At 36.4% G+C, this 25,066-nt stretch overlaps 4 protein-coding genes across 6 annotated transcripts in view; 2 read left to right on the plus strand and 2 right to left on the minus strand.

The window, feature by feature from the left end:
• Window positions 1-1,702: 1,702 nt before the first annotated feature.
• On the plus strand, window positions 1,703-8,515 carry LOC133528708 (protein farnesyltransferase subunit beta-like). The gene is made up of 5 exons (XM_061866180.1): window positions 1,703-1,876; window positions 2,171-2,309; window positions 3,877-4,690; window positions 5,258-5,366; window positions 5,800-8,515. Exons 2-5 carry the CDS (start codon window positions 2,211-2,213, stop codon window positions 6,011-6,013), a joined length of 1,236 nt encoding a protein of 411 aa, XP_061722164.1. The 5' UTR covers window positions 1,703-1,876; window positions 2,171-2,210; the 3' UTR covers window positions 6,014-8,515.
• LOC133528707 (cysteine protease ATG4D-like) lies at window positions 8,503-11,655 on the minus strand. Its single transcript, XM_061866179.1, has one exon. The coding sequence runs from the start codon at window positions 11,436-11,438 to the stop codon at window positions 10,014-10,016; it is 1,425 nt and encodes a 474-aa protein (XP_061722163.1). The 5' UTR covers window positions 11,439-11,655; the 3' UTR covers window positions 8,503-10,013.
• A 360-nt stretch (window positions 11,656-12,015) lies between these two features.
• Window positions 12,016-20,576, plus strand: LOC133528699 (U3 small nucleolar RNA-associated protein 25 homolog). Its single transcript, XM_061866168.1, has 8 exons — window positions 12,016-12,641; window positions 12,739-13,347; window positions 14,550-14,792; window positions 15,345-15,619; window positions 17,715-17,870; window positions 18,773-18,968; window positions 19,320-19,496; window positions 20,129-20,576. The coding sequence occupies exons 1-8, from the start codon at window positions 12,150-12,152 to the stop codon at window positions 20,291-20,293; spliced, it is 2,313 nt and encodes a 770-aa protein (XP_061722152.1). The 5' UTR covers window positions 12,016-12,149; the 3' UTR covers window positions 20,294-20,576.
• Window positions 20,577-20,680: 104 nt separating this feature from the next.
• Window positions 20,681-25,066, minus strand: part of LOC133528700 (uncharacterized) — a 31,970-nt gene continuing 27,584 nt past the window's right edge. For 2 of the 3 annotated variants that reach the window (XM_061866171.1, XM_061866170.1), the window contains exon 2: window positions 20,681-22,521. In XM_061866171.1, the coding sequence (XP_061722155.1) occupies window positions 22,328-22,521 (194 nt within the window). In that variant the 3' untranslated portion in view covers window positions 20,681-22,327. The remainder of the gene's footprint in view (window positions 22,522-25,066) is intronic. The other variant, XM_061866172.1, reaches the window with a different exon arrangement.

Here is a 25,066-nt window from a genome sequence, read left to right on the forward strand (position 1 = left end):
ATCAGGTCTTGGTTCCCAACAAATTTGACCCACTGTCTGCATCTGAAAACATACAGCCTTGAACAAACATTACTTTATCTACAGTTTATATTCCAAGTGTTTGCTAATGAAGAATGAAATAATCAACTGATTATTTAGCGCTAATATGCATCTATAAATCATGTTTTTCGGCATCCAGTTATCAACAACCCTTATTTGTTCCTGAGACATGGGTGTTTTCTATGTATTTTTAAATACTTATATATAAGGTATATATATATATATATATATATATATATCGTTGTCTAAGTACCCACAACACATGCCATGCATACTTTAGTACTAAGTCAATTTGTGTAATAAATAATGTCCTATAATATTTCTTTATTAATCATAAAAACAGAGAATAATATTCTTACATTTTAGGTTAATATATTAAATAATGACCATTCATGCATAAGTTATAGATAATTTATGCATTATTAATCTTCGAAGAATTAATTATGGTCATATTGCATGCAAGTTCTCAGGAAATTTCACATATTTAATTTAATTATTTACACTGATATACAAATAAAACTACAGTTATCCCTAGTTCACAACGAAAAAGAATATAAAATATCTAATTTTCGATGTGTTTTTAGCCTGCTGACCCAAAATAAGGTCAAAAGTATCTAAAGCAATACTTACCGGTCTTCATCCAAGGGAAATATCGCCATAAAATCCCTTTTTTTGTGATTTTCTTGAGTGGCTCGCTTGCATTGTAACAAACTCGCTCTTTACTCTGATCACGGTTGACTATTTTAGATTTTTTTCACTAAATAATAAAGAAATTACACGAAATACCCGAACAAAACATTGAAGCCTTCATAACAAACAAAACAATTAGGCTGACAGTTGACTTGATGTAAACTTGACATTAAATAGCACTGACGTTTTCTTTTTCTTCGTTGGCAATGATTTGCGAAACAAAGTCCATAAAAAACTTTTTTTGTTCCTAGTTGCGTCAGCCGTGACACTCATTCGATTATTTCGATTGGCTTTTATCATTTTCATTTGATTTTGCCACAGACTATAAAATAAACTCGTATAACTTGAGAAAATTAACGAAGTAATGCCAACATTCAACATTTATAAGTATTCAAAATAATTCCACATGGAGCTCGAGAAAGGAAAGAAAGAAACATACTTTATTGCCACAAAAAACGAGTACAAAAAATAACCTAACTTAAGGAGATCTTGAGTAGTTTGTTCCGTAATCCTTAACACGTGGATATTACCAAACATTCATGTTGATTTTCTTTCCATAATATAGCAAAAGAATGACACGTGATACACTACATCAACCAAAACCATTAAATTGATCGATAAGGGATCAGTTGAACTAAGACGTAATTGAAGTCACAGAGAAAAATGCCCGAACTTCTATTTTCGCAGTTATAGTCCTTGCTATTGAGATTTAACCAAACATTCGAGTTGCATCAAATACAAATAATTTATTGAAAAAGTATTGTACAGTGGGTTCTACCGACTACAATGATTCCACCATCGATTTTTTACTATCAAAATCTACGGAAATATGTGCTATATTATACCGTAAACAAACTTCATTGACATCATCAGAACTTTTCACGATTTCGTAAATCGATATGCGCTTGTGATGTACTTTGGCGACAGAACATTGCAGTAATATAATATTCCCCATAGTGAATTTTTGTGCTAAGCTGTGGTCCACGTCCATGCCTGTCAATATGTCAATACATGAATGAATTTTACGATAAAAATTAAGTTTTGAATGTATAGTATAAAATTTTGTCATGTATTTAGATTAAGTTAGGTAAACAACGTATCTAGTACAATTCGTGTGAATAGACGGGATTATTTACTTTTAGATACTGTAAGTATGTGTCACAACTATCGCGTAATTTAAGTTTGTTTTCATTGTAAAGGTTATAAAACAAAGGTTACAATGGGCCTAGAATTAGCAGATACCTGAGCTGAGATCTATATGCAGAGGTGTCTGTAATTAGAATGCAATAAATAGATCGCTCGGGAGCTAATTGGGGTAGTAAACCAAGCTGCTAGCCAAAACAAACTTTATAAATGTATACAGCTAGAATCTAGATTATGCTTTGGCATTGTTATATAGTATTATAAATTTATTAGTGTACCTTTCTAATTTTACTTTTAGGTAGAATAATTCTTCTCTCCTTAGCGTATTTAATTTAAAGATGAATAAAAAACTGGAAAATGAGATTCGGTGCTATGCCAACATTTCCGCAGAAGCTTATAATACAGAAAAGGTAGTCACGGATACAACAACAGATCAGGTAAACAATGCATAATTATTTATTTATTTCTCTTCTCTAAACTTACAGTCAAATGTGCCTACTTTACTCCATATATTTTAAATCATAAAGATGTGGTAGGAATGGTAGGATTATTTTATTTATTTAAGACAAAATCAAGATTTAAAGTAGCTAGACCATCACTACTATCATGTTGTAACACTTGAATGAGGTTGTGATATAGCTTTCATTTATAAAAAAACTGTTGCAGCACAATTACTCAGTGGTGAGCAAAGTAGGCACATTTTTTCAATACCTATTTATTTTGTTATTCACAGCAGATTTCATGTTATTGTTGCTCTTTTTACATTCAGCTGAAAATTATTACTTAATAGATTAAGTAATTGGTGACTAGGTAGAAATTTTGTGGCAGCATAGAACATAGTTATAGTTAACTTTTTAATTGGTATACAACCCCAATTAATTAGTCAAACAGTACAAAACTGAAATATGTGTGTATTAGTGGTGGGCATAAAAGTAATTGTAATTTACTTTTATGCCCACCACTAATGGGTCGTCATAGGTCCCTTAGAATCCTGAGTATTTTATTCTCCATTTTGTTTGAGCCTTCCTCTCCTGTATACCTACAAAGTTCCCATAATGATTACTACAGTACCGATTACTACTGTAAAATTCGTTTATTATGAGTATTATGACTCTGCTTATATTAACCAACCGCTTACTATATGTATGACGTAATTACTGTGCGAAATTTGGTATTCATATAAACTTCTTTGTAACAATCTCGGATAAGATGACTTCGCTTGATTTTCGATGAAATCGTTTACTATAAGTCCTATTTTCATTAAATTATGACCGGTTATACCGACACATTCGCTGAATTTCGTGACCGTCTCCACGTTTTTCGCTGCAAAATATGGGTCCACGCAACTTACTCAAAAATATGTCCCATAGCTCTTAATTCGCCGACATAAAAGCTATGGGACATATTTTTGAGCAACTTGTACATCTATATTTTTACACTTGACTGTACAGTAGAATCCGTATAACGACAAATACGTCATACCACGTCATACTAAGCGGATGTCACATAAAACAGTTGACCAACTTCAAACTATGATAAGTTTTCTAAATTAATCTCAAATTCCTTTTTGTGAGATGAGTTATTAATTTTGTACCAATTATGAACTTATCACTGAGATTCAAAAGTAAAACAACTTACGCGCCACACACGCATCAAACGCTGCAACGAATTAGTTATGCCCACTACAACTACAACACTAGCAATTGATACAAACTATTTCAAGGGTGATTATGGCCACTTGAAACTTTGTCGACTTATACTAACATTAAACTAATTTAAAGTAAAGTTAGTTTACCTAAAAATTCTTTTAACTTTAAACTACCTCAAAGGCCACAAATAGTACACTGAAATTCCATCTAGCTGAAATCTAAAGCATCCCACTATACCACTTCAACTATACTAATACTACCACATAATTGCTGTCATAGTCAATAATCAATTAATCATAAGAACATTCAATACTTAGTAAACAAATTGATTTGACACTTTTAATTGTGTTTTTAGTTGGAGGTTGAAGCTACAGTATTAAAAATATTTAGACAATTTGAAAAGGAAGCATCCATTGATCCTGATCTGCCAATACTTAATAAACGGGTTCACAGTAAGCAATTAAAAACTTGGTTGAAGGCACTACCAAAAGGATATGAGTGCTTGGATGCCAGCAGACCATGGCTGGTGTACTGGATTTTACATGCTTTGTGGATCTTAGATGACATGCCTGACACAGAGACATTATCTAGTGCAGTGGACTTTCTCGCTCATTGCCAACACGAGGAAGGGGGCTATGGAGGCGGCCCAGGACAATATCCACATTTAGGAACTACTTACGCTGCTGTAAACGCCTTAGCTATAATAGGGACAGATGAAGCATACGATTCAATAGACCGCAGCTCTTTACAAAAGTTTTTATGGACTCTTCGAGATGTAGATGGCTCCTTTGCCCTTCATAAAGGAGGGGAACAAGATATAAGAGGAGCGTATTGTGCAGTAAGCGTCGCTAAAATGACTAATACTTACACAGATCTCTTATTTGACAAGACAGCAGAATGGATAGTTAGTTGCCAAACTTATGAAGGAGGTTTTGGCGGATGCCCGGGCATGGAGGCACACGGCGGATACGCTTTCTGTGGGATCGCATCTCTGGCGTTACTAAACCGGCCTAAGTTGTGTGACATAGATGCACTCTTGAGGTGGTGTGTAAATCGTCAGATGCGGCTAGAGGGTGGCTTTCAGGGACGAACTAATAAACTTGTTGATGGCTGTTATTCATTTTGGCAAGGGGCTGCTTTTCCTATAATCAGTGCTATCTTAGCTCAAGGTAAGATTAAATAGTAATACATTAGTGAATAGAATCAGGCGTTACTTTGCGGAAATCCATACTAATTAAAACAAAAAATATTACTTTGCTATTCCGCGAAAATATAACGTGCTAGTCAAGCAGTGCTAACCCGTTATACTTACTTGCGTATTTTTACATGCAATTAATGTAAAGTACAAAACTCGACACGTGATTCGCCTCCCTACGAGGCATCCTCAGGAGATGCTGGAGATGTTGAGAGTCTGACGCACGATAGCTGAAACTTTCATTTGCGTATTTATTTTTGCGGCGGGAGGGTGGAAACATTAAATTGCTTGTAAAAATACGCAAGTTAGTATAACGGGCTAGCACTGACGGGCTACACAAGCATGTAATTTTTTCGCGGATTTATTTATTTATATAAGTCTAGTGTTCCGCTGCTGGGCAAAGGCCTGTAACATCTACCACACACATGCTACACGCGGATTAGCAAAGCAATATTTTTTGTTTTAATTAGTAATTCATTTTAAATTAGGAAATATGATTGCCTGATATATGGGTAGTTAATGCTTTCGTTCTTTTTTGCAGAAGACAAAGAACTTATAGAAACGTGTTTATTCAATCAAGGTGCCTTACAAGAATACATCATTGTTTGCTGTCAAGCCAACGACGGTGGCCTAATAGACAAGCCTGGCAAGTGAGTGACATGAATTGTTAACATGCCTTTGTTATTGATACTAGTCATATACGGGGCCGACGATACAACAGCCGAATTGTTTGAGCAAATATAACGTTGGCGGATGTATTAAATACTGGCTTAGTCACTCATAACATAACAGAGTTAATAAACACTGATTTCGAACCTAACATCAAGCGACTGAACCACTATTTTAGTTCATCACAGTACTTATGCTTATTGTACTGATATTTAAGTATACATAATTATCTTCACGATCTGATCTGAATTAGATACTCTGTAGTAATTAAAGTAATTTACTTGTGAATCAGATTATGAGGTCTATGTTCAGCAAAAGGCTGAAAGGATAACGATGGTCATAAATTTACTGCTCTCACTCAGGGGTAACCGTATCAATTAAAACGTGAGATGTCAGTGTGTAATTCGGTTTCAGAGCGCGTGACATCTACCACACATGCTACACGCTGTCAGGGCTGTCGATCGCGCAGCACGGCACGGGCGCCGGCGACCCGTTCGTGGTGGGCTCCCCGCGCAACGAGCTCAACCGCGTGCACCCCCTGCACAACGTGGCACCGCACCTTGTCTATAACGCCGTGCACTACTTCATCAGGCACCCGCCGCCGGTCAAGGATTTCAGGAAAAACTAGGTTGTTTTAGATCTTCAATTATTTAGCACTGATGATGCACGATGATGCGTGCTTCATAACAAATGATAAAAGTAATAGGACGCTAGTAACTTTTCTATCTAAAATAATTAATCTAGTAAAGTAACAGTTCGATTTCGGTAATGAATATCGCAATAATTGCTCAAAAATGCATACTAGTTACTACTATAAAAAATAACTAGTCCTTCGAACCGGATATAAAGATCCATAACTATCAACTGATCCCTGAAGTTAGTCAAACTGACATTTGTTTTTAGGGAAAAATGATTATTTTCATATGTTTTGCTCCTGATATTAAACTTTGCAAAGTTATGGCTGTAATTGTAGGCAGATATGGTCCTTCGAACAAGATTTTAAATCAAAATAGGCCTTCTGGAGATCGGAAACACGTTATGTAATATCAGAACATTTTTATTAAACAAACCTGGGAAAATAATTTCCAGTAGCTACACTAAAGTTTATCTAGATCAAACCGTATATATTATTGAACCAATAAAATAAAGCCCTATAAGTAGAACCAAAGTGTGAATAGACCAAAAACGAAAATGCCAGAATAAAAGCTGTTTAAGCATTTCCGACTGTAAAATCCATACAATAATTGGATCCTGCTATGTTATCGAACGTCTAAGTAGAGTTAATCGTAAAACGCTCTTAGGTAATTCATGCCTTGCATATACATGGGTATTTAATGCGAGTGTTTTAATGACTTCAATGAGATATAACTATACGTGGGACATACTGAAAATTCAGGAATATCATTAGTAAAACTACGTATATTTATATGACCATGCAGACAGAGCAATTCAAAATTTAATGGCATTTTACGGACTTTGAGTATATTACGTACTTATTTCAATTTACTTGTAAGCGAATATCAATTTATTTATGTATTAAGTATATAGTAATACCAAAAAGAGACTTAAGATGTTGGGATGCCATTTTGAATTGTATAAATTCTACTTAAAATCTTTTTTTGCCATGGAGAGTAGGCACTTACTATTACTGCCATCTTAACCGTCAATGGATTTCAATCCCAATAAAGCGTTCCAACATATTATGATAATATTACGTACCTTTTACGAGTCTTACGAGCAAGACTATATTACGTATCGGACGGTATAGAGTAATTTTCCCACATTTGGTTATACTAAGTACAAATTTTCTCTTCAAATAGCCTTGCGTGATTCTATTCATCTACAGATATATATGTAAATATGTAGCGATAAATTACGCAATCAACTTGATTGCTTTAACATTAAAGTAGTTTCTGTATCGTCAAGATTATACATAAAGTATATAGACGATTGCGCAGCTTAGGTAAGCAATTTGATTGGTATAAGTTAAAATGTGGTTATTATGAGCTCGGTTATAATCTTGAATACTACTTGTCGTCTAACTAGAAGTGCTGTTCATGTGGGGGACCCTTATTCGTATTAGCTTATTGCATTCAAGCTCGTAGATAATCTTTATATCCTTAGTCCATTTTTATAGATAGAGTATCACTATACGTATACCACGCCACTGCGTGGTGTGATATACGTTGTTAAAAGGCTTTAAGTACACATTATTTTATTCCTACTATTTAATAGTGAATCTGAATAAAAAGACAAAGACGTTGTGTTGAGAAATTTAACATTGGTACTCTAATCCGGTTTCTGATAAATTAATGAATGATAACTGGAACAAGATAACAATAAGTTTACGTCTAATGTAATAAGAATGTAGTCAAATTAAAACCGACTTTTTACCTGATTGTGTATCCACAATATGCACGAATGCTAATAATCATACTAACAATCAAAAACACAAACATTATAGGACCGAAGAAAAAAAAATTGGAAAAGAAAAGAGGCGGAAAACGTTTTTTACCAAGGGGGCCGAGTGCGATAATGGTTGAAAGATCCAGGGTTAAATACTATTAGAACGTGCTGTATAGGGACCGTGCGCGTTGGAGGGTCTGCCATCTTGTGGCCTGAATCGGAACAATAAACATTTACATTTACACGTCACGTGTTTTCCTGTGCATAGTAGGTTCTGCCATCTTGTGGGCTACATCGGAACAATAAACATCACATTTACGCCTCGCGCCAATAATCTGACGGCTCCTGTGCTGCCTCCTACAGTTCATGCACGCTCCCTATAAATAAAATGTCGTTTTGTAAATACCTAGACAGCTGCCAGTCAGCATATCTTGTGGCATGGAAAATCCGACCATAATGAAACAATGTTAACACATGTGACTTGGTATTCTGGCACTTAATGCAATCGTTTTCGATAGGGCCGTAGGTACCTAAAATAATTGTTAAATAATAATTCCTGATTAGTGCTAATTTTACTGGAGCATATATGACGGTACCTAGGTCAAGATCTATAGGTAAACTGTAAAGATGGTGGAATGTATTTTTATAACATGTGTAGACATAAATGTACTTATAGTGCAACAGTTTTATTTGTATTAAAAACAATAAACATTTTCGCAACGGTTATATTTGTTTTGCTGTCATAATATTACATGTTTTGTATTGGATTTATAGCTAATGAGTTGGCAATAGTAAATCATGATATCCACTTTACAGTCCAGCTGAACAAACTAGTCAAACTAATTTAAGTCTCATCAAAGAGAATTAAGAAGACCAAGAGTGCTCACTCCATACAACGGTTTTGTTACCTAAAATACTATTATTTTCGTAGTCTTCATCTAGCGTCAAGTAGTGGAACTCTCAGTACTGCTACTCGACAATAGATGTCGCGGCAAACAAAAAGTCCAATGATCAACGATTTCCCGCTAATATTATAAATAGTGTAACCGAACTCTGAATTTATTTAATAATCCAATATTTAATATTTCTGCAAATAATGAACTGTGTTTTTATGTACATAATGTAATTTGTATTGTAATCCTACTGTAATCTAGTTTGTAAGCGATTTGGTGTACCTGTTAGCTTATAGGTAAATGTCTAATAAATAAACAAACAAACAAACTCAATTTTTATCTCCTACGCTTACTCTGGTTATAACATTAGCTGAAAATCGTTGAGCATTAGACTTTTTGTTTGCCGCGACATCTATTGTCGAGCAGCAGTACTGAGGGTTCCACTACTTGACGCTAGATGTAGACTACGAAAATAATAGTATTTTTAGTAACAAAACCGTTGTATGGAGTGAGCACTCTTGGTCTTCTTAATTCTCTTTGGTCTCATTATTAATAGGAAGAAACTTCGCTTTTTCATTTTGTTATTATTACATTTAGATACTGTTTCACACTGCACTATCCAGACTGATAAATGGTTATACATTTGACATTACCAGTTTTATTATATATTGCATAGCAGCCTCTATTTCAAGATTTTATACTTATCATAGCTTTATATTGATTGGTATAAAACCTTATACTTTTTAGCAATATTAGTTATTAAAAAACTAGCAGGTAACTGGTCCTTGAAATGCATGAAAGTCTTAGTGGAAAATGAATAATATTATTTTGATAAGAAAGTTTTAAGTACATAAATTCTGTTATTTACCAGAAATGTTCCTATGATAAGCGCATATGTGTTGACCTTGTGTATCACTAATCAATAATCATGTTATGTACACTCAAGTGAGCATGAACATTTGAACATTTATTACTCCTTTTCCAGGCCGCACCAATCTACAAGGTTTTCCCAAAATATATTCCAATTAATCCAGCTTTGATGATTCATTTGAAGACAAGTAACATTTCCTGAAAGTGTAATCTAATTTGAACCTTAAATCGGAATGCTAAAGTTGAAATTCTAATGGCACATATGTGGTTGATAAATCATACTATGCCTGGATAAGGGTTAAAACACACAGAGATCTTTATATATTACAATAAACACAATAACATCAATAAATTAACTTAAAAAAACCTAACAGATAATGCAGTACCCAATAAAATGATCTACTTTAAAATAACTGATATACACAATAATTGCAATCATATTTGGTATAACTATAATTATTAAACTAAAACAAATTCCTCTGACTCGATGTCTGTATCACTGTCATTGATGCTGGGGGCCACCCAGTTCTGCTCTGATTCATAAATTGAGTATCTGATATTTGGGGGGTTCATGACTGAACTACGGGACCCATGGTGTATTGAAAATATTGGGTACTCATGATTTGATGAAACTCCCTGAGGGATGAGAAAAGACTTGATTATGTTTATATATGTCTCAAAGTCATGCTCAGTAGCAAGGTAAAATCCAATACAGCATGAGGGATCCATTTTACTAATAGGCATCTTTCTCGGAGAATGGCAGTGGAAGGACTGCAGGGAAAAGTTGGGCTGCCACACATCAACCATTTCTTGACAGTAATGTGGATCTAAATGTATTAATCTATCATCCTGATAACCAACAAAGTAAAGTGAATGTTTAGGCCGGCCCCCAATAATCCCAATACAAAAGTCCAGGGTTAAGAGAGAAGTGAGGCAGGGCCCATATATAGGATTTAACTTATCAGTGCCTAACTTGACAGGCACCAGAAGTATCAGGGATTTCCAGCTTCCGCTGGGCAGCTTACATAAATCTTGTATATCTTTGATATACACAGTAGAGTCTTGAGCAACATAAACTTCTAAGGAATCAAATTCATAGTTTTCTTTAGAAGCGGCAGTCAGCACTGCCTGCAAGCAGTGGGCGACAGAAGCTGGTCCGTACCAATCTCCAGGCTTCTTGCCCAAGTTTTCTCCTAACTTTACCATCTGGTGGATGGAGAGGGGACTGTTTACTGATGACTTATCTCCAAACCACCTTATTATCATTCGATGAAGGCAGTCTTCTTGAAATTCTCTTGCATTTTGAATAGGCTTTTCAGGAGTCCAGCGCCAAGTTCTTCCAAGGAAATGGCATACCAGTGCTTGCGCTAATAACATTTGTCCACTCCTCAACATGCAGCCCCACCCACAGTCTGTGGTGAATGAAGAGCCTGACATTGTAGGAAACTCTCTTCGGTAGGTCATCCATATTTTACTAACAAAATCAGACTTGAATCCTTCAATTCCTTCGCCATATATTTGCTCCATGGGTTGAAGTGCTGTGGCTTCCATACCGATCTCTGTAGAGGACTCCAAAGAACCGGTTGGGCTTAACTTTCGATGATAGCACCGCCCCAAAAGCCATACTGGTGATTCTTTTGAAAAACTAGTCTTCAATTTTACAGTCCAACCGAACTTTACGTTGTTCCACATAGACAGCAATCTAGATTCGACTTTCCCTTTAAGATCTTGCAAGTCGTCAGTTTCACGTCCATTTTGATGAGTAGGTGCAGGTGGAGCAGGTGCAGCTATACTAGCGAATCTCATTGGAGTGCTGTTAGGAACACCATTATCCGATGCTAAGTGTAGTTGGGAGCTCTGGGCGATGTTATTAGAACGGTTCATTATGCACCAAACAAATAAGTTCAAATTTCAATAACATGCCGAAGGCAATGCATTCCTTGAGGCCAAATTCTTGACCGACAACCAGGAAGCATTTCGTTGCTTTGTGACTAATCTTTCACAACGGTTACTCCGATTTTACGTGCAAGCAAAACGAAGTCTTTCTTTCTTTCCTTTAGTTACAAATGTCATTTTGACAATGACAATACGATGTGACAGGCATGTCTGCAGTAGGCATGTAGAGAGACCAACAAGTTGATGGTTGGCAGCGATTTCGAATACCCACCCTGTGTGCAGGTGTTAAGTAAACGTCATAATTTCATAGATGTTTGACGTTTAAAATAACACTTGCGCTCTCTGGGCTATTAATAGCTGCTAGCTTATCTGGTTCTGACCAGAAATATATGATCATTGTCAAGAGAAATTATGGCGCGTGATCATATATTACTGGTCAGGCTTTAATTTATTTCTGGTCACTTAAATTTTATCGATTGTGCAAGTTCATAATCGATTCACATAAAGCAAAAAATAATTGAGATTACCATGTTGTCAACCCTGTTTATAATCTCAAATGAAACGTCAAATGTCTATGTGTCAAATCTAAATGTCAAACGCACGTTTTCGTTTCCTTAATTTGTCATCTATATAAAAACTTAAAAAACATTGCTTTTTCTATGAATTTAAAATATTTTATCACGGATTGTTGAATTCAAAATGGGTCGAGGAAAAGGAGGTAAGTTTCATAAAAACAATAAGAAGCAACACACAAAACATTTAAAAAAGAAGAAAGAGAAAAAAATTGAGGTTGTTAACAAAAAAGCTCTATTTAACCGATACAAAAATAAGCAAAAGGTTGAAGAAGAGAACTTGAAGAAGGAACAACTGGAACGGAAGCTAAAACAGCAGCAGGCGGCATACTCGGAGAGCGAGGAAGAAGAAGATCCTTATGGAATGCTAGTTTCTTGTTTCAGTCAGCCAAAAAAACAAAAAGTTGTAATAGATAGTGACGAAAGTGATAGTGAACAGGGACCCGAACATGAGAGTGGTGATGAAGACATGACTAGTGAACCGGGAGATATGGCTAGTGAACAGGAAGACATGGCAAGTAAGAATGGAAATGATAATGGTGTTGGAAGTGATGACAGTGAACAAGAAACAGAAGCTATGCTGGATGAAGATGAGCAGGACAGTGACTTGGAGATAAAAGTAAGACACTACATAATAAAACTAATTAGGACACTAAATAATTTTAACTCACATTTTAATTGAAAATATAATCTAAAAAATAATTTCATTATTACAGGTAAAGTCTTCACACAAAGATGAAAATGACGAACAGGACTCTTCAAATGACCCATTTACCAAGCACCTACAATATGAACTTGGGGAAGATCTGTTAGTCACTCTCTCAAATCCATCTCCCGAGAATTTGGACCAAGTTGAGAAAACATGGCCAATTCTTGGTAACATATCTGTAACCATACCTAAACCAGTCAAGTTGAAAGCGAAAGTGAAACCTAAAATTTCCTTACTTGAAGAAAAACCTTCAGCTCCAACAGGCACTGTTCCACAAATAGCAAGCACAGATTTTAAAAAGATGTTCATTAAATCGCAAATACATGGTAACATTGTGTCTGCTAATAAGACTAATCTAATCAAGAACGATTTGGAGCTCACCGAAGTGTTCACACCTCTGCAGAGGGAACTCTTTGGCATAATGAACAACTATCAAGATCTTTACTACCCAGAGAGAACTTTTACTAATGCTGAAGAAGTTCGCTTTACATACTGTTTGCATGTGGTCAACCATATGTTAAAGACAAGAACTAAGATTCTTCATCATAATTCCAAGCTTGGTAAAAAGACTGACCCTTCTGAGGAATATAGAGACCAGGGCTTAGTGAGACCGAAGGTACATATTTATTATTTTATAATGCTCTTTATTTTTCTTTCATCTTAGGGTAGGATTTTATAATATGGATATAAAATAAAATACAAAATAATACAAAATACATATAAATGCATTATAAAAAACCTAACCTAGGGTGCCTCCAGCTGTGGGGCAGAGGCCAAGCTGCCGGTGGTCAGGGCCGCAGAGAGAGGAACTGCCGGACTATCCGTTGTGTCCAAGATCACTGCCTTCTGCATCTAACCCTTGATCCAACCACCTTTATAATATTATTAATATTTCCAATCAAACTTTTTAGTATTACACTTACTTTGATTTACAAAGCTTAACACATTCAGTGCCAACAACATGTATGTGTGTTCATTTTGTACAGGAAATGCAGCGGCCCGGCATTGAAAGTGTTAACTTAATGGTGTATTATCTAATGTAGGCATTAATTTTTTTATGATACCTATTCACTTCACCATATTTACACAAATATTCAGGTTGCATCTTTCACATTACATTATAATGTAATCTTGGATGGTTCTGAATTAGTGAAAATAGTACTTTCAGCAATTTACCATAAATTTGGAAATATTAATAAACAAATAATTTTTTTTTTTTTTGCGGGAATCTTTGTTTTTTGTTACAGATAAATCACAATTACAGAATATCTGTTCAAAAAGTATTGTTAAACCACTATGGTTTGTCTAGATACTCCATTCCACAGTAATTAATAATTAGCTATACAATGCAATACACATACACATCTAATTCGTGAAAAATAATGTTCTATAACATTCACACATGAATATTATAGAACATTATTTTTTTCCAGGGTGGGGGCCTGTAGATCTGTTATACAGGTCTAACCTAGTTCAGACTCTAGTCCCTCAAAGGTCATTAATAAAACCAAAAAAGAAATGAAAAAAAAATTGTTTGTAAGATTATTCCACAAATTGACGAAGTTCGCACAGTAAGCTCAGTAAGGCTTGTGTTGTGGGTACTTAGACAACAATATAAATAAGATATACATATTTATAAATACTTAAATACATAGATAACATTTATGACTCAGGAACACATATTGATGCTCATCTCAGGATTAAATGCCCTTACCAGGATTTGAACCCGGGACCTTCAGCTTCATAGGCACTAGGCCAGACATGTCCATATGTATTTAGTTATACTGCTTCATGATGCGTGCTTATTCTATTTTCAAGGTACTGATACTGGTTCCATTCAAAAGTGCAGCATACAAAGTGGTCAAAACTTTAATGGACATCCTAGTGCCCAAGGAAGCGGGCCAGGTGGTCAACAAGAACCGCTTTGAGGAGGAGTTCACTGGCGGTGAGATTGCCATGCCTCAGAAAAACCCTAAACCAGAGGATTATGAACTCATGTTCAGTGGGAATACTGATGACACTTTTAGATTAGCAATGACTTTAACCAAGAAAACATTGAAGGTAAGTTGTATTAGCCAAATAGATATTTTCGTCAGTGAAGGTCACGACGACGGTGCCTAAAGACTTGGCTCTACGGGTCCGAAACGGCGCGCGGTTCCGCTATGTGAGCGAGACAGCGCTATGAACATCACATAGTGTTGTTACCGAACCGTAATGCCTAACCCACATCTTTAAAACAGTAGGGCTAATTTATTTTCGACCATATTTAGAACCTTGTTATTGTTAGGGCCTAAACAGAGCATTTATTAATAATGAGTTTACTTTTATGATATTACAGTTGCAATTTACTATTACTAGTTCATCAGAATATACCAGTTTAAAGAGACAAAACAAAAAAGTCCTGAATATTTACGAGAATCGCGTAAGTATTTATACGCGCTTTGGACAACACGTAATATCAAATATATATTCAATAAATAACGAGAAACCTAATGTAATATAATAATAATCCCTTCATACAAAATACCTAATTCTTTAATTTTTTTCTTGTGGGATGGTAAATAACCTTGCGGCCTGCACTTAAACGTTTTATTTATCAACGTTATATTACAGTTGTACACAGACTTCTACTCATCAGACATCATAGTAGCCTCTCCCCTCGGTCTCCGCATGATCGTCGGCGCGGAGGGCGAAGAGGATCGCGACTACGATTTCCTGGCCTCAATAGAAGTCCTGATCATGGACCAGACAGATGTGTTCCTAATGCAGAACTGGGACCATCTACTGCACTGCCTGGACCACTTCCATTTACAGCCGCAGAAGACCCGTGATACTGATTTCTCTAGAGTCCGATCGTGGGCTATTAATGGCTGGTCTAAATACTACAGGTTAGTTTTCAAATCCACCCCTTCTAGCTTCAATAGAAGTCCTGATCCTGGGCCAGACAGATGTGTTCCTAACGCAGACTGGTATCATCTACTGTACTGCCTGGACCACTTATTTATTTATTATTATTACATAATATAAACTTATAATCTAATACAGTTTCCTGCAAAACTGTTTGCACAGTTATTCTTAAGTTACTCGTACTGTAAGTGCAGTAATCTTGGGTAGCGGCATGATCAGCGGCAGAAATACGTTGACGCGATGTGGCCGAGAAATTTCGTTACTTATCTGCCTCTCTATCACTCTTGCATATTCAAACGATACAGAGACATATAAGGAAATTTCGACTTTCGTGTTTCCCGGTAGACCCTCTGCTATCTGCACTATACACATAGGCAAAACTCTTTGCCTATTCACTTGCACGGCGTATTACACCTGGAGCCGCTGAAGACGTGTGATATTGATTCGTCAGCTACTAATTTGATGATTTTAGTAGTATATGTGAGTTTGCTACTCGACTGTTTTTGATACCCAATTGCAATACATAACGTGATGTAGGTACTTGGGGCCTTTATACCTTTATAGGGCACAATGCGATATCAAAAGGTAAAAATATAACCACCTTATAACGCATCTTTTTTTTCCTCAACCAGAAATGTTAGGACTATAAGGTGGCAATATATGAGGCTCGAATTGCGGATTTCTTATAATCTGGACCGTTAAAAAGTAAAGTGTGTTTCATGAAAATCATGAATGGTTTGTCCTAGTAAACTGTTACAAAACATTATATACCTATTGCCGATTCTAGTTTTTTAGTCATTCGTACAGACGTGACCAAAACGTGATTATCGCTGGATTAACCTTATTTGTATTATCACCCTGTGACCGACGACCTGCCTATTCATTTTCAATGCGTCCTGATAATATATCTTATTATCGGAATAAACATCGTATCTAAATGGTAAGCGCGATCTATTTATACTGCACTGAATAGCGGTCGGTATTAAGTGCTTGCCTGATTTATGCATTACATACTGTACCGAAAATATCTTGTTTATAAGATTTATGTTTATTTGATACGCGTCAGGCATAAGTTCACGTAGACATATATTTTTATAGACAGTTTTAGTGCGACATGTACTTAGCCAGGTCGTAAGTTCTGCCACAAAGTTTTTTGCTGATAAAAAAGTTATTGGTACAGATCCCTTATTATTCATATATATGGGTAGAGAGCTTATTTAATGCTGAATTACTTACAATATAATTTAACGTAATTTACTGTCTCAGTATTGCATAACTCTATATAATATTCAAAAACGTTTAAATTTTTACGTAAAAAAATGCACGACCTGTTCGAGAGGATTGATATATTTTCCTTTTTTCATGTCTGAATCTTACATAAAACAAAAGCTGGATATTTTATCTTTCTTAAAATGTATAATTCATGTGTATTGGATTGCCAAAATTGCAACTGTACATATTTTACCAAACCAACTCGTTGGATGGCAGTAAAAAATAAGCGTGTTACTGAAAAGTAACTTAAGTTTGAATTACGTTCTAATAAAGTATTTAGGTTCATACAAATAAACAATTGTACCTATGTTATGAATGTGGCACTGGTTTTTACTCCCTTTTGTAAAGTATAATTTTTCACAATCCAGCTGCGTAGTATATAAAGTCGCGATCTAAATTTTAAATTTATTACATAGCGTTTTGATCAGTATAAAACAAGCTTTCAACTCATGCCTAACTTTTTTAAATTTTTTTAGTCACGACTTAACGAGATTAAACAAAAAGTCCTGAAAAGATACATATTTAAATTTGTAAATATCCTCTTTATGATTTTAATATCTATTTCATTCCTGAAATCGATTAACGTTGAAAACCAGTCAGAAAAAGTTATTTAGATTTATCCAATATTCATCCTATGTCCCGAGGATTTAAATTGTAAAGCAATTACAAATGTGCATTGTGCATATCATATAACTCATATAGATAAAAGAAATATTTGACAAGTATGTTCGTTAACGTGTACGTGTGTGTGATCCACGTATGTAGCTGTATGTCTGTGGTGTTTGATTTATATTATTTTTCCAGGCAAACGTTGATCTTCAGCTCCGTGGCTCTGCCGGAGATAAAGTCTATTCTCAACCATAAATGCAAGAACTACGCCGGCAAGGCGGTGGTCTCGAACCCGTGCGAGGTCGGGAGCATACAGCAAGTTTTATTGCAAGTGCCGCAGATATTTCATAGGTATTTATGATGACACTATTTATAGAAATGTATTTATTTTAGTCCGAATATACACGGAAGCTGACATGACGTGTGCTGAACTTGCCTTTTTATTGCTCCTGAAGTAATATGAACATCTTGAATAAATTTCATTTTAGCCGGAATTTAGTCGGTGCACTACTCTAGTAGTCATCTAGGCCTAGGTCGGAGCTCAATTGAAACATTAAGGTAGCAGGTAGCGACCTTTTTGTCTCTCCCACTCATGGGCTGCCTGTTCGAAGGCTTCTTCTCTCCTTTTCCACTCTTCTCTATTTCTTAGGCTGAGAAAACCGCCTCTTCCGTTGGAACGCAAAGTCGTAAAGCCTTCCCCTTCTTTGTTTGGCGGCGTTTTCCCGACGTGACCGCAGCCATAATCATAATCATAATAAATAAATAAATACTGTAGCCTTCTTGAGCTTAATGTCCCAATAAAGCTCAAGAAGGCTTGGTTTGTGGGTACTCAGACAACGATATATACAGGGTGTCTGGCCGAAAATACTTATATACCTACATAGAAAACTTTTATGACTCAGGAACAAATATCTGTGCTCATCACACAAATAAATGCCCTTCACGGGATTCGAACCCACGACCATCGGCTTCATAGGCAGGGTCGCTACCCACTAGGCCAGATGGATTGTCAAATTCCCATCTGTGCCCGACAGGGACAAATGGGAACATGCCATTTTGGCCTATCTGTCTACGTGCATGCGCCAGACATATTCCGCCCAATCACATTTTAATACGGCGTCTTCTTCCCAATCATTTTTTTCAATTTAATATACATATATATACCCATTTTGGATTAACATAAAAATAAAGTTCATAGCATTTTTTATACATATATATGTAGTTTACTCGCATAATCTTTATTACTATTGTAGGTTTAACGCAAGCAGTCCGCTGGCAGCGGTAGACGCCAGGTTCGAATACTTCGTGAAAGAACTCCTGCCAAAGCAGCGGGACCCTCTCATGAGCCACACGCTGATCTATGTGCCCAGCTACTTTGACTACGTGCGGATACGCAACTATTTCAAGAAGGAAGATATAGGATTCGTTCAAATTTGCGAATACTCCAAGGTAATAGTTTACTTATTTCGTACCTAATATGTATACAGAGAACAATTGTAAGGAATACGTTCAGACCAATGACGACGATGAGTGGCAAAAAGTCTGCTCCAAGTCCTAAGCACCAGTTTGCAGTTGTACCGTTATGGTTATCTGGTTCTTAAATGTTCTTTAACAGGTACTAGAACTAGGTTTGGCTTTTCTTTAAGTTATACAATTTTAGTTTGATACGCATACTTTGTTTTGAAGTTTAGGAACCAATACTTACTTAAACTTATATTTATATTATATTATTATAGTCATTTGAATATTTGAGGGTGTATGGTTGAGAATAGTACCTTTATTTTCAACTATTTGTTTTAGGATGGTAAAATAGCTCGAGCCCGAGATATGTTCTTCCACACAGAAGCGCATTTTCTATTGTACTCCGAGAGGGTGCACTTTTTCAGACGGTTCAGGATAAAAGGCATTCGGCACATCATATTCTACCAACCGCCGACATATCCACATTTCTACTCGGAGATGTGTAATCTTATGCAGGTACTTATTTTCTTTCTAAGTTTGAATGCCCACTGTGTAGCTATTCCATCCGTATCCTAATCCTAACTATCCCTACTAACATTATGAATGCGAAAGTTATTCTGTCTATTAATATGTCTGTTAAGAAATATTTATTTATTGCGGTAATATTTGGTCAAGAGATAGTCGAGAAGGAGATAGGATACTTTTGTATCATGAAAGTCGTCATTTAACGCAGATGAAGTCGGGGGCAGGAGCTAGTTAAAAATAAATTCTTTTTCCATCCTCCTATGGGTTTCCGACTAAGCATATATCAACTGAATCAACTGATTGGTTGGTTCAGTAGATAAGTACTTATTTGTTTGAGTAGATACCGTGAGAAATCTACGTAGGTGTTTGACAGATGTCACATTTTGACCTTTTAATTCACAGTCATTGTGCTGAATGTATGAAAATGGCGGCCTTAGTTTTTAGGTGAAACGTGATCTGATCTTGTTTCTCATTGCCATAACGGCGCCCGATGCCGTCCTACCTAGGGCCGCCTGATTGTACCAAGCTTGAGGTGATGGTGTAGGTTCTCAAAGTTTGCATTTATCTGCTAGCCTCAAAACTTTAATCTTTTTGCAACCACCACATTCGTTATTTTGTTGTAGGAATCAAACCAAAACAAATACGGCGGCAGCGAGTTCAACATGTCTGTGACAACCCTAATGTGCAAGTACGACGCAGCGCGCGCCGCCGCCGTCGCGGGCGCCGCGCGCGTCGCGTCCGTCCTGCGCTCGGACAAGCCCGTGCACATGTACATCACCGGCGAGTGATTTTATGTTTTACTACAATGGATTTAAGGTTTAAGCTTGGCAGGACAGTGCTGAGCAGATCGCTGATACGAATGTTTTGCCTGAAGGCATTAGATATTTTTTTATTATTTCCTATGGCGTGGACGACATCCGTCTGGTGCATTTAAATAAGGTAGGAGTTTTCTTTATTGTATGAAAATTAGTCATAGTTTCCCTCAAACGACTATTTTGTATAAATAAATAGAAAATAATTACTTATTTATTTGTTAAAAATAAATAATTATAATAATCTTGTTCAAACCTATCCAATGGTTTTTGTCCAAAATAATAACCCCATATGTGCTGCGGTACTCTAATAATATGGTCTGGCAGGTATTTGGAGTTTGAATTAAAATAAACAAGTTTCAATATTATTTAAAAATATATTATACAATGAGTTCTCTACTACAACACGGCTTGTACTTATAAATTACAGGAGTTGTGAATGAAAATGTGTATAATGTCGCCTGAATGCAGGATGCGCTTCGTTATATTTTTGGGTATCGATACAACGAATCGTCAGATAAAAGGAAGGCAATAAGTATGAGTTTCCGAGACACTGCTCGAGTTTGAAGTGACCATAGGGTACAGTATCCGCTTACCACCAAACGGGCGGGCGGTATTCTTGATTTTTCATAAGGCATCCGAATTTCGATTATTTTATTTTATTGCTCTTGTTAATTATAATACAGGGATTTGATGGACGTATTGAATACATGGACACGTTTCGTGAACTTACGATACTTATGTCTACAGGCACTACAGAGACTTGGAAATAGTAAGACGTGATCTTATTCTACACAAATAGGTATATAGCAGCTACTGTGAGGATATGTCAGACGATACACGCAAAGTAAATGAGATCAGCAACTTGGTCTAACACCGATAATGTAAAAAGGTTAAATAGGGTAAGTGAAACACTAGGCAAAGTTGGGAATCCTGTTTCTTCCCGAGCAAAATAATCTGTATTTCTCTTACCCCACATGACCTTAATATGTGATTTATGAGTAAATAAATCTCTAAACATATTTGTTAACACTTAACACTAAGTATAAATTACTTTAGTAAATATCTGAAGAAATAACCTTCATCTTATGCTAATTAGGCTTCTAGAAAATTATACATAAATATCACTAGTAATCCGTCGTTTAATATTGGTGTTTGTTATCAGCCTTTAGATGTGATTGGCGCCAGTGACTATTTAGACATCGCCGCTACTTTGAATAATGCCGCAATTATACTACTACGTTCACCTAATATAGAGTACAGACTTGTAAAGCTAAGGTTGCTAGGCATCTGACATTGTTTGCATGCGGCGACCAAACTAATGTACTTGCAGCATAATTCTTGATTTACATAAGTTCAGTATCTTACCGATCGCATATTTTAGCCACTTATTCAACCAGTGTCAAATTCTGATGATTATTTTTTCCGATGATTTTCTTCGTAATATTTTACTTGTTTTGTTACATGATTGTTTCAAATTGTACTTTGAGTCAGAAACTTTTCAAAGTAAAGGCGATCCTTTTATTCAAGACCCTTGTATTATTTATAATTTAAATACTATATTATGAGTAACTACCCAATAAGGGTTAAGAACGTAATAGTGCAGGCGACAGGTATACATTTTAGATACTGAACTGAAGAAGCGGCGCAGTTATACCTACCAATTGAGGCACATGTCGAAGTTACGGGATGAGCCTCTTTACTTTTTATTGTTGAAAATATTGGTTCATCCCGGGCCTTCTAGTTCGATATAAGTACCTCAATAGTTGCACTACTGAACTATTGATTATATGCATCTTGCATACTAGCGTATTTTATCACAATCTTCAACCTTCTCACACTCTTCAGCTTATTAAACTTGAGTCGTAGAAAAGTTTAACATGTTAGCTCGTATTTTATGCAACAAAGTTCTTTAGTTGATTAGCCTGTCGCCATCACTATACTAATTGGCGCTATGAATATTTGAGGGTATGGAACTACATTCGATTGTAATTAGTTTAAATTCTTTTGTCATGTGACGCTGGAGTTGTCAGCGCGAACGCCGCTCGTCTTATTTTCCGAGAGACTAAAGGACTCTGTAGATAGGGGCAGTTCCGAGCTTGATAATGAAGAACTAGAGTCTGATGTTGTCTCATTCGCGATGTCAGCTGATGGAGTTACTGCTGTTGAGTTCAAGGCATCGTCTACTGCGCCACCGCCTCTTCCTGTGAACAATGTCTTACATTAGCTAAATTGCATTCACCGAACTTATAGGAAAGGATAGTGGTTGTATTTTGGCAGCTGCACACAAGCCATGTGGGTTAAATAATCATTTGTAAAAGCGTCTATCTGCATCTTGAAACAGTGCAGTTACAAACTAGTGATCGTTTATATGTTCTACTACTCATACCAAAGTCTCCTTTATCTGTACAATAGGGTTTAGAAGTCCCGTATCATTTGGTAATTGTAAATTTCATTAATTAATTTGCTTATAAAATGACCCAGCTTTGTGTTATACGTATATTCCTTAAATTAAAGAGCCATCTTTACATAATCCTGAAGAAGAGGCCGAAAAACTCCAGGCAGAAACTTTGTTCAATTCAATTGTTTTCCCCGGGCTTAGTAAATTACGGAGAAATGAGTTCGCGGAGATTTAAAGTGGCTATATAGGGCGACCACAAATTTGTAATGGTAATGAGTCATTTTGGCTTAGCTATTGACGGATTAAAGGCCGGCGGAGTTTTTATTGGATTTGGATAACTTTGAAGATTAAACCAATTTTCTTATTTAATGAACACCAGATTTATTGTTAATAGCTTCATAGAATTTACAATTTTATTCAAATACACTCTAAATATTACGTCAATAGATAATGATGTCATACAGTACAAATTAAGCTTAAGCTAAACTAAAACTAACAAACTACTCAAAGAGGCCCCCGCGAGTTGTTCCCGGCGCAAAGGTGCCCATCACACTCGCTGCGTTACCGCGTTGAATTGCGATGGATAGCCTTTGCGCCAGGAAAGAACCCACGCGGGCATCACACCCCCTCTCCCTAGCTCGCCGCCCTATCTCCCTTATAAAATCCATAGCTTCCACCCCCCAGCACCCTGTCGTCTCACAAGCCAAGGGGATAAAGTAATAATTATTAAGTAGGGCCGAATATTTGTCATGCTTTCTCGCTGCAGCACATTCCGCAGCGGCCCCCGCTGTATGCACCGTACGGCTGAGGTGCGAGGCGGCAAAAGTGCTGACGCACGTGGCGTCCCACAACAGGCACTTGCCCTTCTCCCAAGGGACCAAAGTTAAGCCGTCGGGCCTTTTTCCATCCCTTCGACAGAGACCCGGCGGTTCAAGCACACAAGGGATATTGGCGGAAATTAAGGCCCTCCGAACGATATCATTGAGTGCATGGTGACGCGGAAACCATCCCGCACAGCACCCGCACATTTTCTTATTAGCATAATTTTTGCATTCCTGTTTTAATTTTAGTAGGTTATAGGTGACATGTAAATGTAACATTAGTACATTGTGCTACGAGGGGGGTAAGTGAAATTTTGCAAACGAGGTCTTTAGATATACTCCAGCCGCAGGCTTACCCCCGGAGTTACACACAATATTTTTCATCACACTTCCGAAGAAAAAACTAAATTTTACACGAAATAATTCCTAAATCCGGTGACATTTCAAGCATTCGTCCGCCATGACCGCCATATTATTATTCTTTGACAGGTTAGGTATCGAACCTATCTGGCCTATCCGGCATTCAGCCACGATTGATAAATTTTAAACGGCTATTAAATTAATCAAATTATATATTTTTATATAAAAACATTAAAAATAAATCATAATCCTCAGTATTCTAAAAGTAAAACTCATTTATACGTTCGTATGAATTAGTTAACCAATAAAAAACAGCTATAACTCCCTCGGGAGTTATCAGAATCCATAGCTCCTGGGGGAACAATACATGCCTTTGTCCTTCAGTATGCCTTTTTTAGATTTATGCCAGTTTCAGAATCCAATAAAAATACTTATTTTACAGCAATCTGCCTGTCAAGTCTCATTTCAACAATCTAGCATAAAATCTAGCCGAGCATGTCGGTTTCGAGTGCGATTTACATTTAAATCGATTGTCGAAGTATCGAGCCTCCAGAACACAATTAATCCCTGCACGAGAACTACTTAGTTCAACTCGCCACATATGTCTTCACTAATTGAATTGTAACTTCCCAGCGTATAATTTGAAACATGTGGAGTTCGCATTTTCCAGGTAAACTGGATTTATGTTACTGAACAAATTACTGCTTATTTGATTTCCAAATGTTCGTCTCGATTGCGTGGAAGTTCTCCAGTATAAGCTGATCCCGATATTTGTAACAAGTAATGGTAAGTAACAGTCTGTGGCAGTCTTTTACTGGTTGTGGCGAAGTCGTAGTTGTTTTAACAGCGGAGTAGGTATTCGGCGGTGTTAACTGTCTCTGAGTTGGTTTTATGGCGCGGGAAATGTAGTGCAGATGCAGACGCAATTATTTACATTTTGTTACCAGTTGAGAATAAAAATATACTTTTATAAATATTTAAATACGACATAGATGAGTTCATAGAAACAAACCGGTTTACGTTAACTCTTTTAAATGTGTTTCGGGATGTATATAATTCTAGACCAAAATAATCTACCCTACAAGTTCTCATCGGTAAATTTTAAGGAGAAATCACATAGCAGGTACACTAATTGTAGTCAATAACGCGTTTTTCGCTTTGTGTCAT

The sequence above is a fragment of the Cydia pomonella genome, chromosome 19 (assembly GCF_033807575.1).
Source record: "Cydia pomonella isolate Wapato2018A chromosome 19, ilCydPomo1, whole genome shotgun sequence".
Taxonomy (NCBI): domain Eukaryota; kingdom Metazoa; phylum Arthropoda; class Insecta; order Lepidoptera; family Tortricidae; genus Cydia; species Cydia pomonella.

Coding starts and splice junctions, on each gene's coding strand:
- LOC133528707 (XM_061866179.1), bottom strand. CDS start 11,438: ATGAACCGTTCTAATAACATCGCCCAGAGCTCCCAACTACACTTAGCA.
- LOC133528699 (XM_061866168.1), top strand. CDS start 12,150: ATGGGTCGAGGAAAAGGAGGTAAGTTTCATAAAAACAATAAGAAGCAA. Junction 13,348..14,549: donor AGGGCTTAGTGAGACCGAAG/GTACATATTTAT, acceptor TCTATTTTCAAG/GTACTGATACTGGTTCCATT. Junction 15,620..17,714: donor GGCTGGTCTAAATACTACAG/GTTAGTTTTCAA, acceptor TTATTTTTCCAG/GCAAACGTTGATCTTCAGCT.
- LOC133528708 (XM_061866180.1), top strand. CDS start 2,211: ATGAATAAAAAACTGGAAAATGAGATTCGGTGCTATGCCAACATTTCC. Junction 2,310..3,876: donor CGGATACAACAACAGATCAG/GTAAACAATGCA, acceptor TTGTGTTTTTAG/TTGGAGGTTGAAGCTACAGT. Junction 4,691..5,257: donor CAGTGCTATCTTAGCTCAAG/GTAAGATTAAAT, acceptor TCTTTTTTGCAG/AAGACAAAGAACTTATAGAA.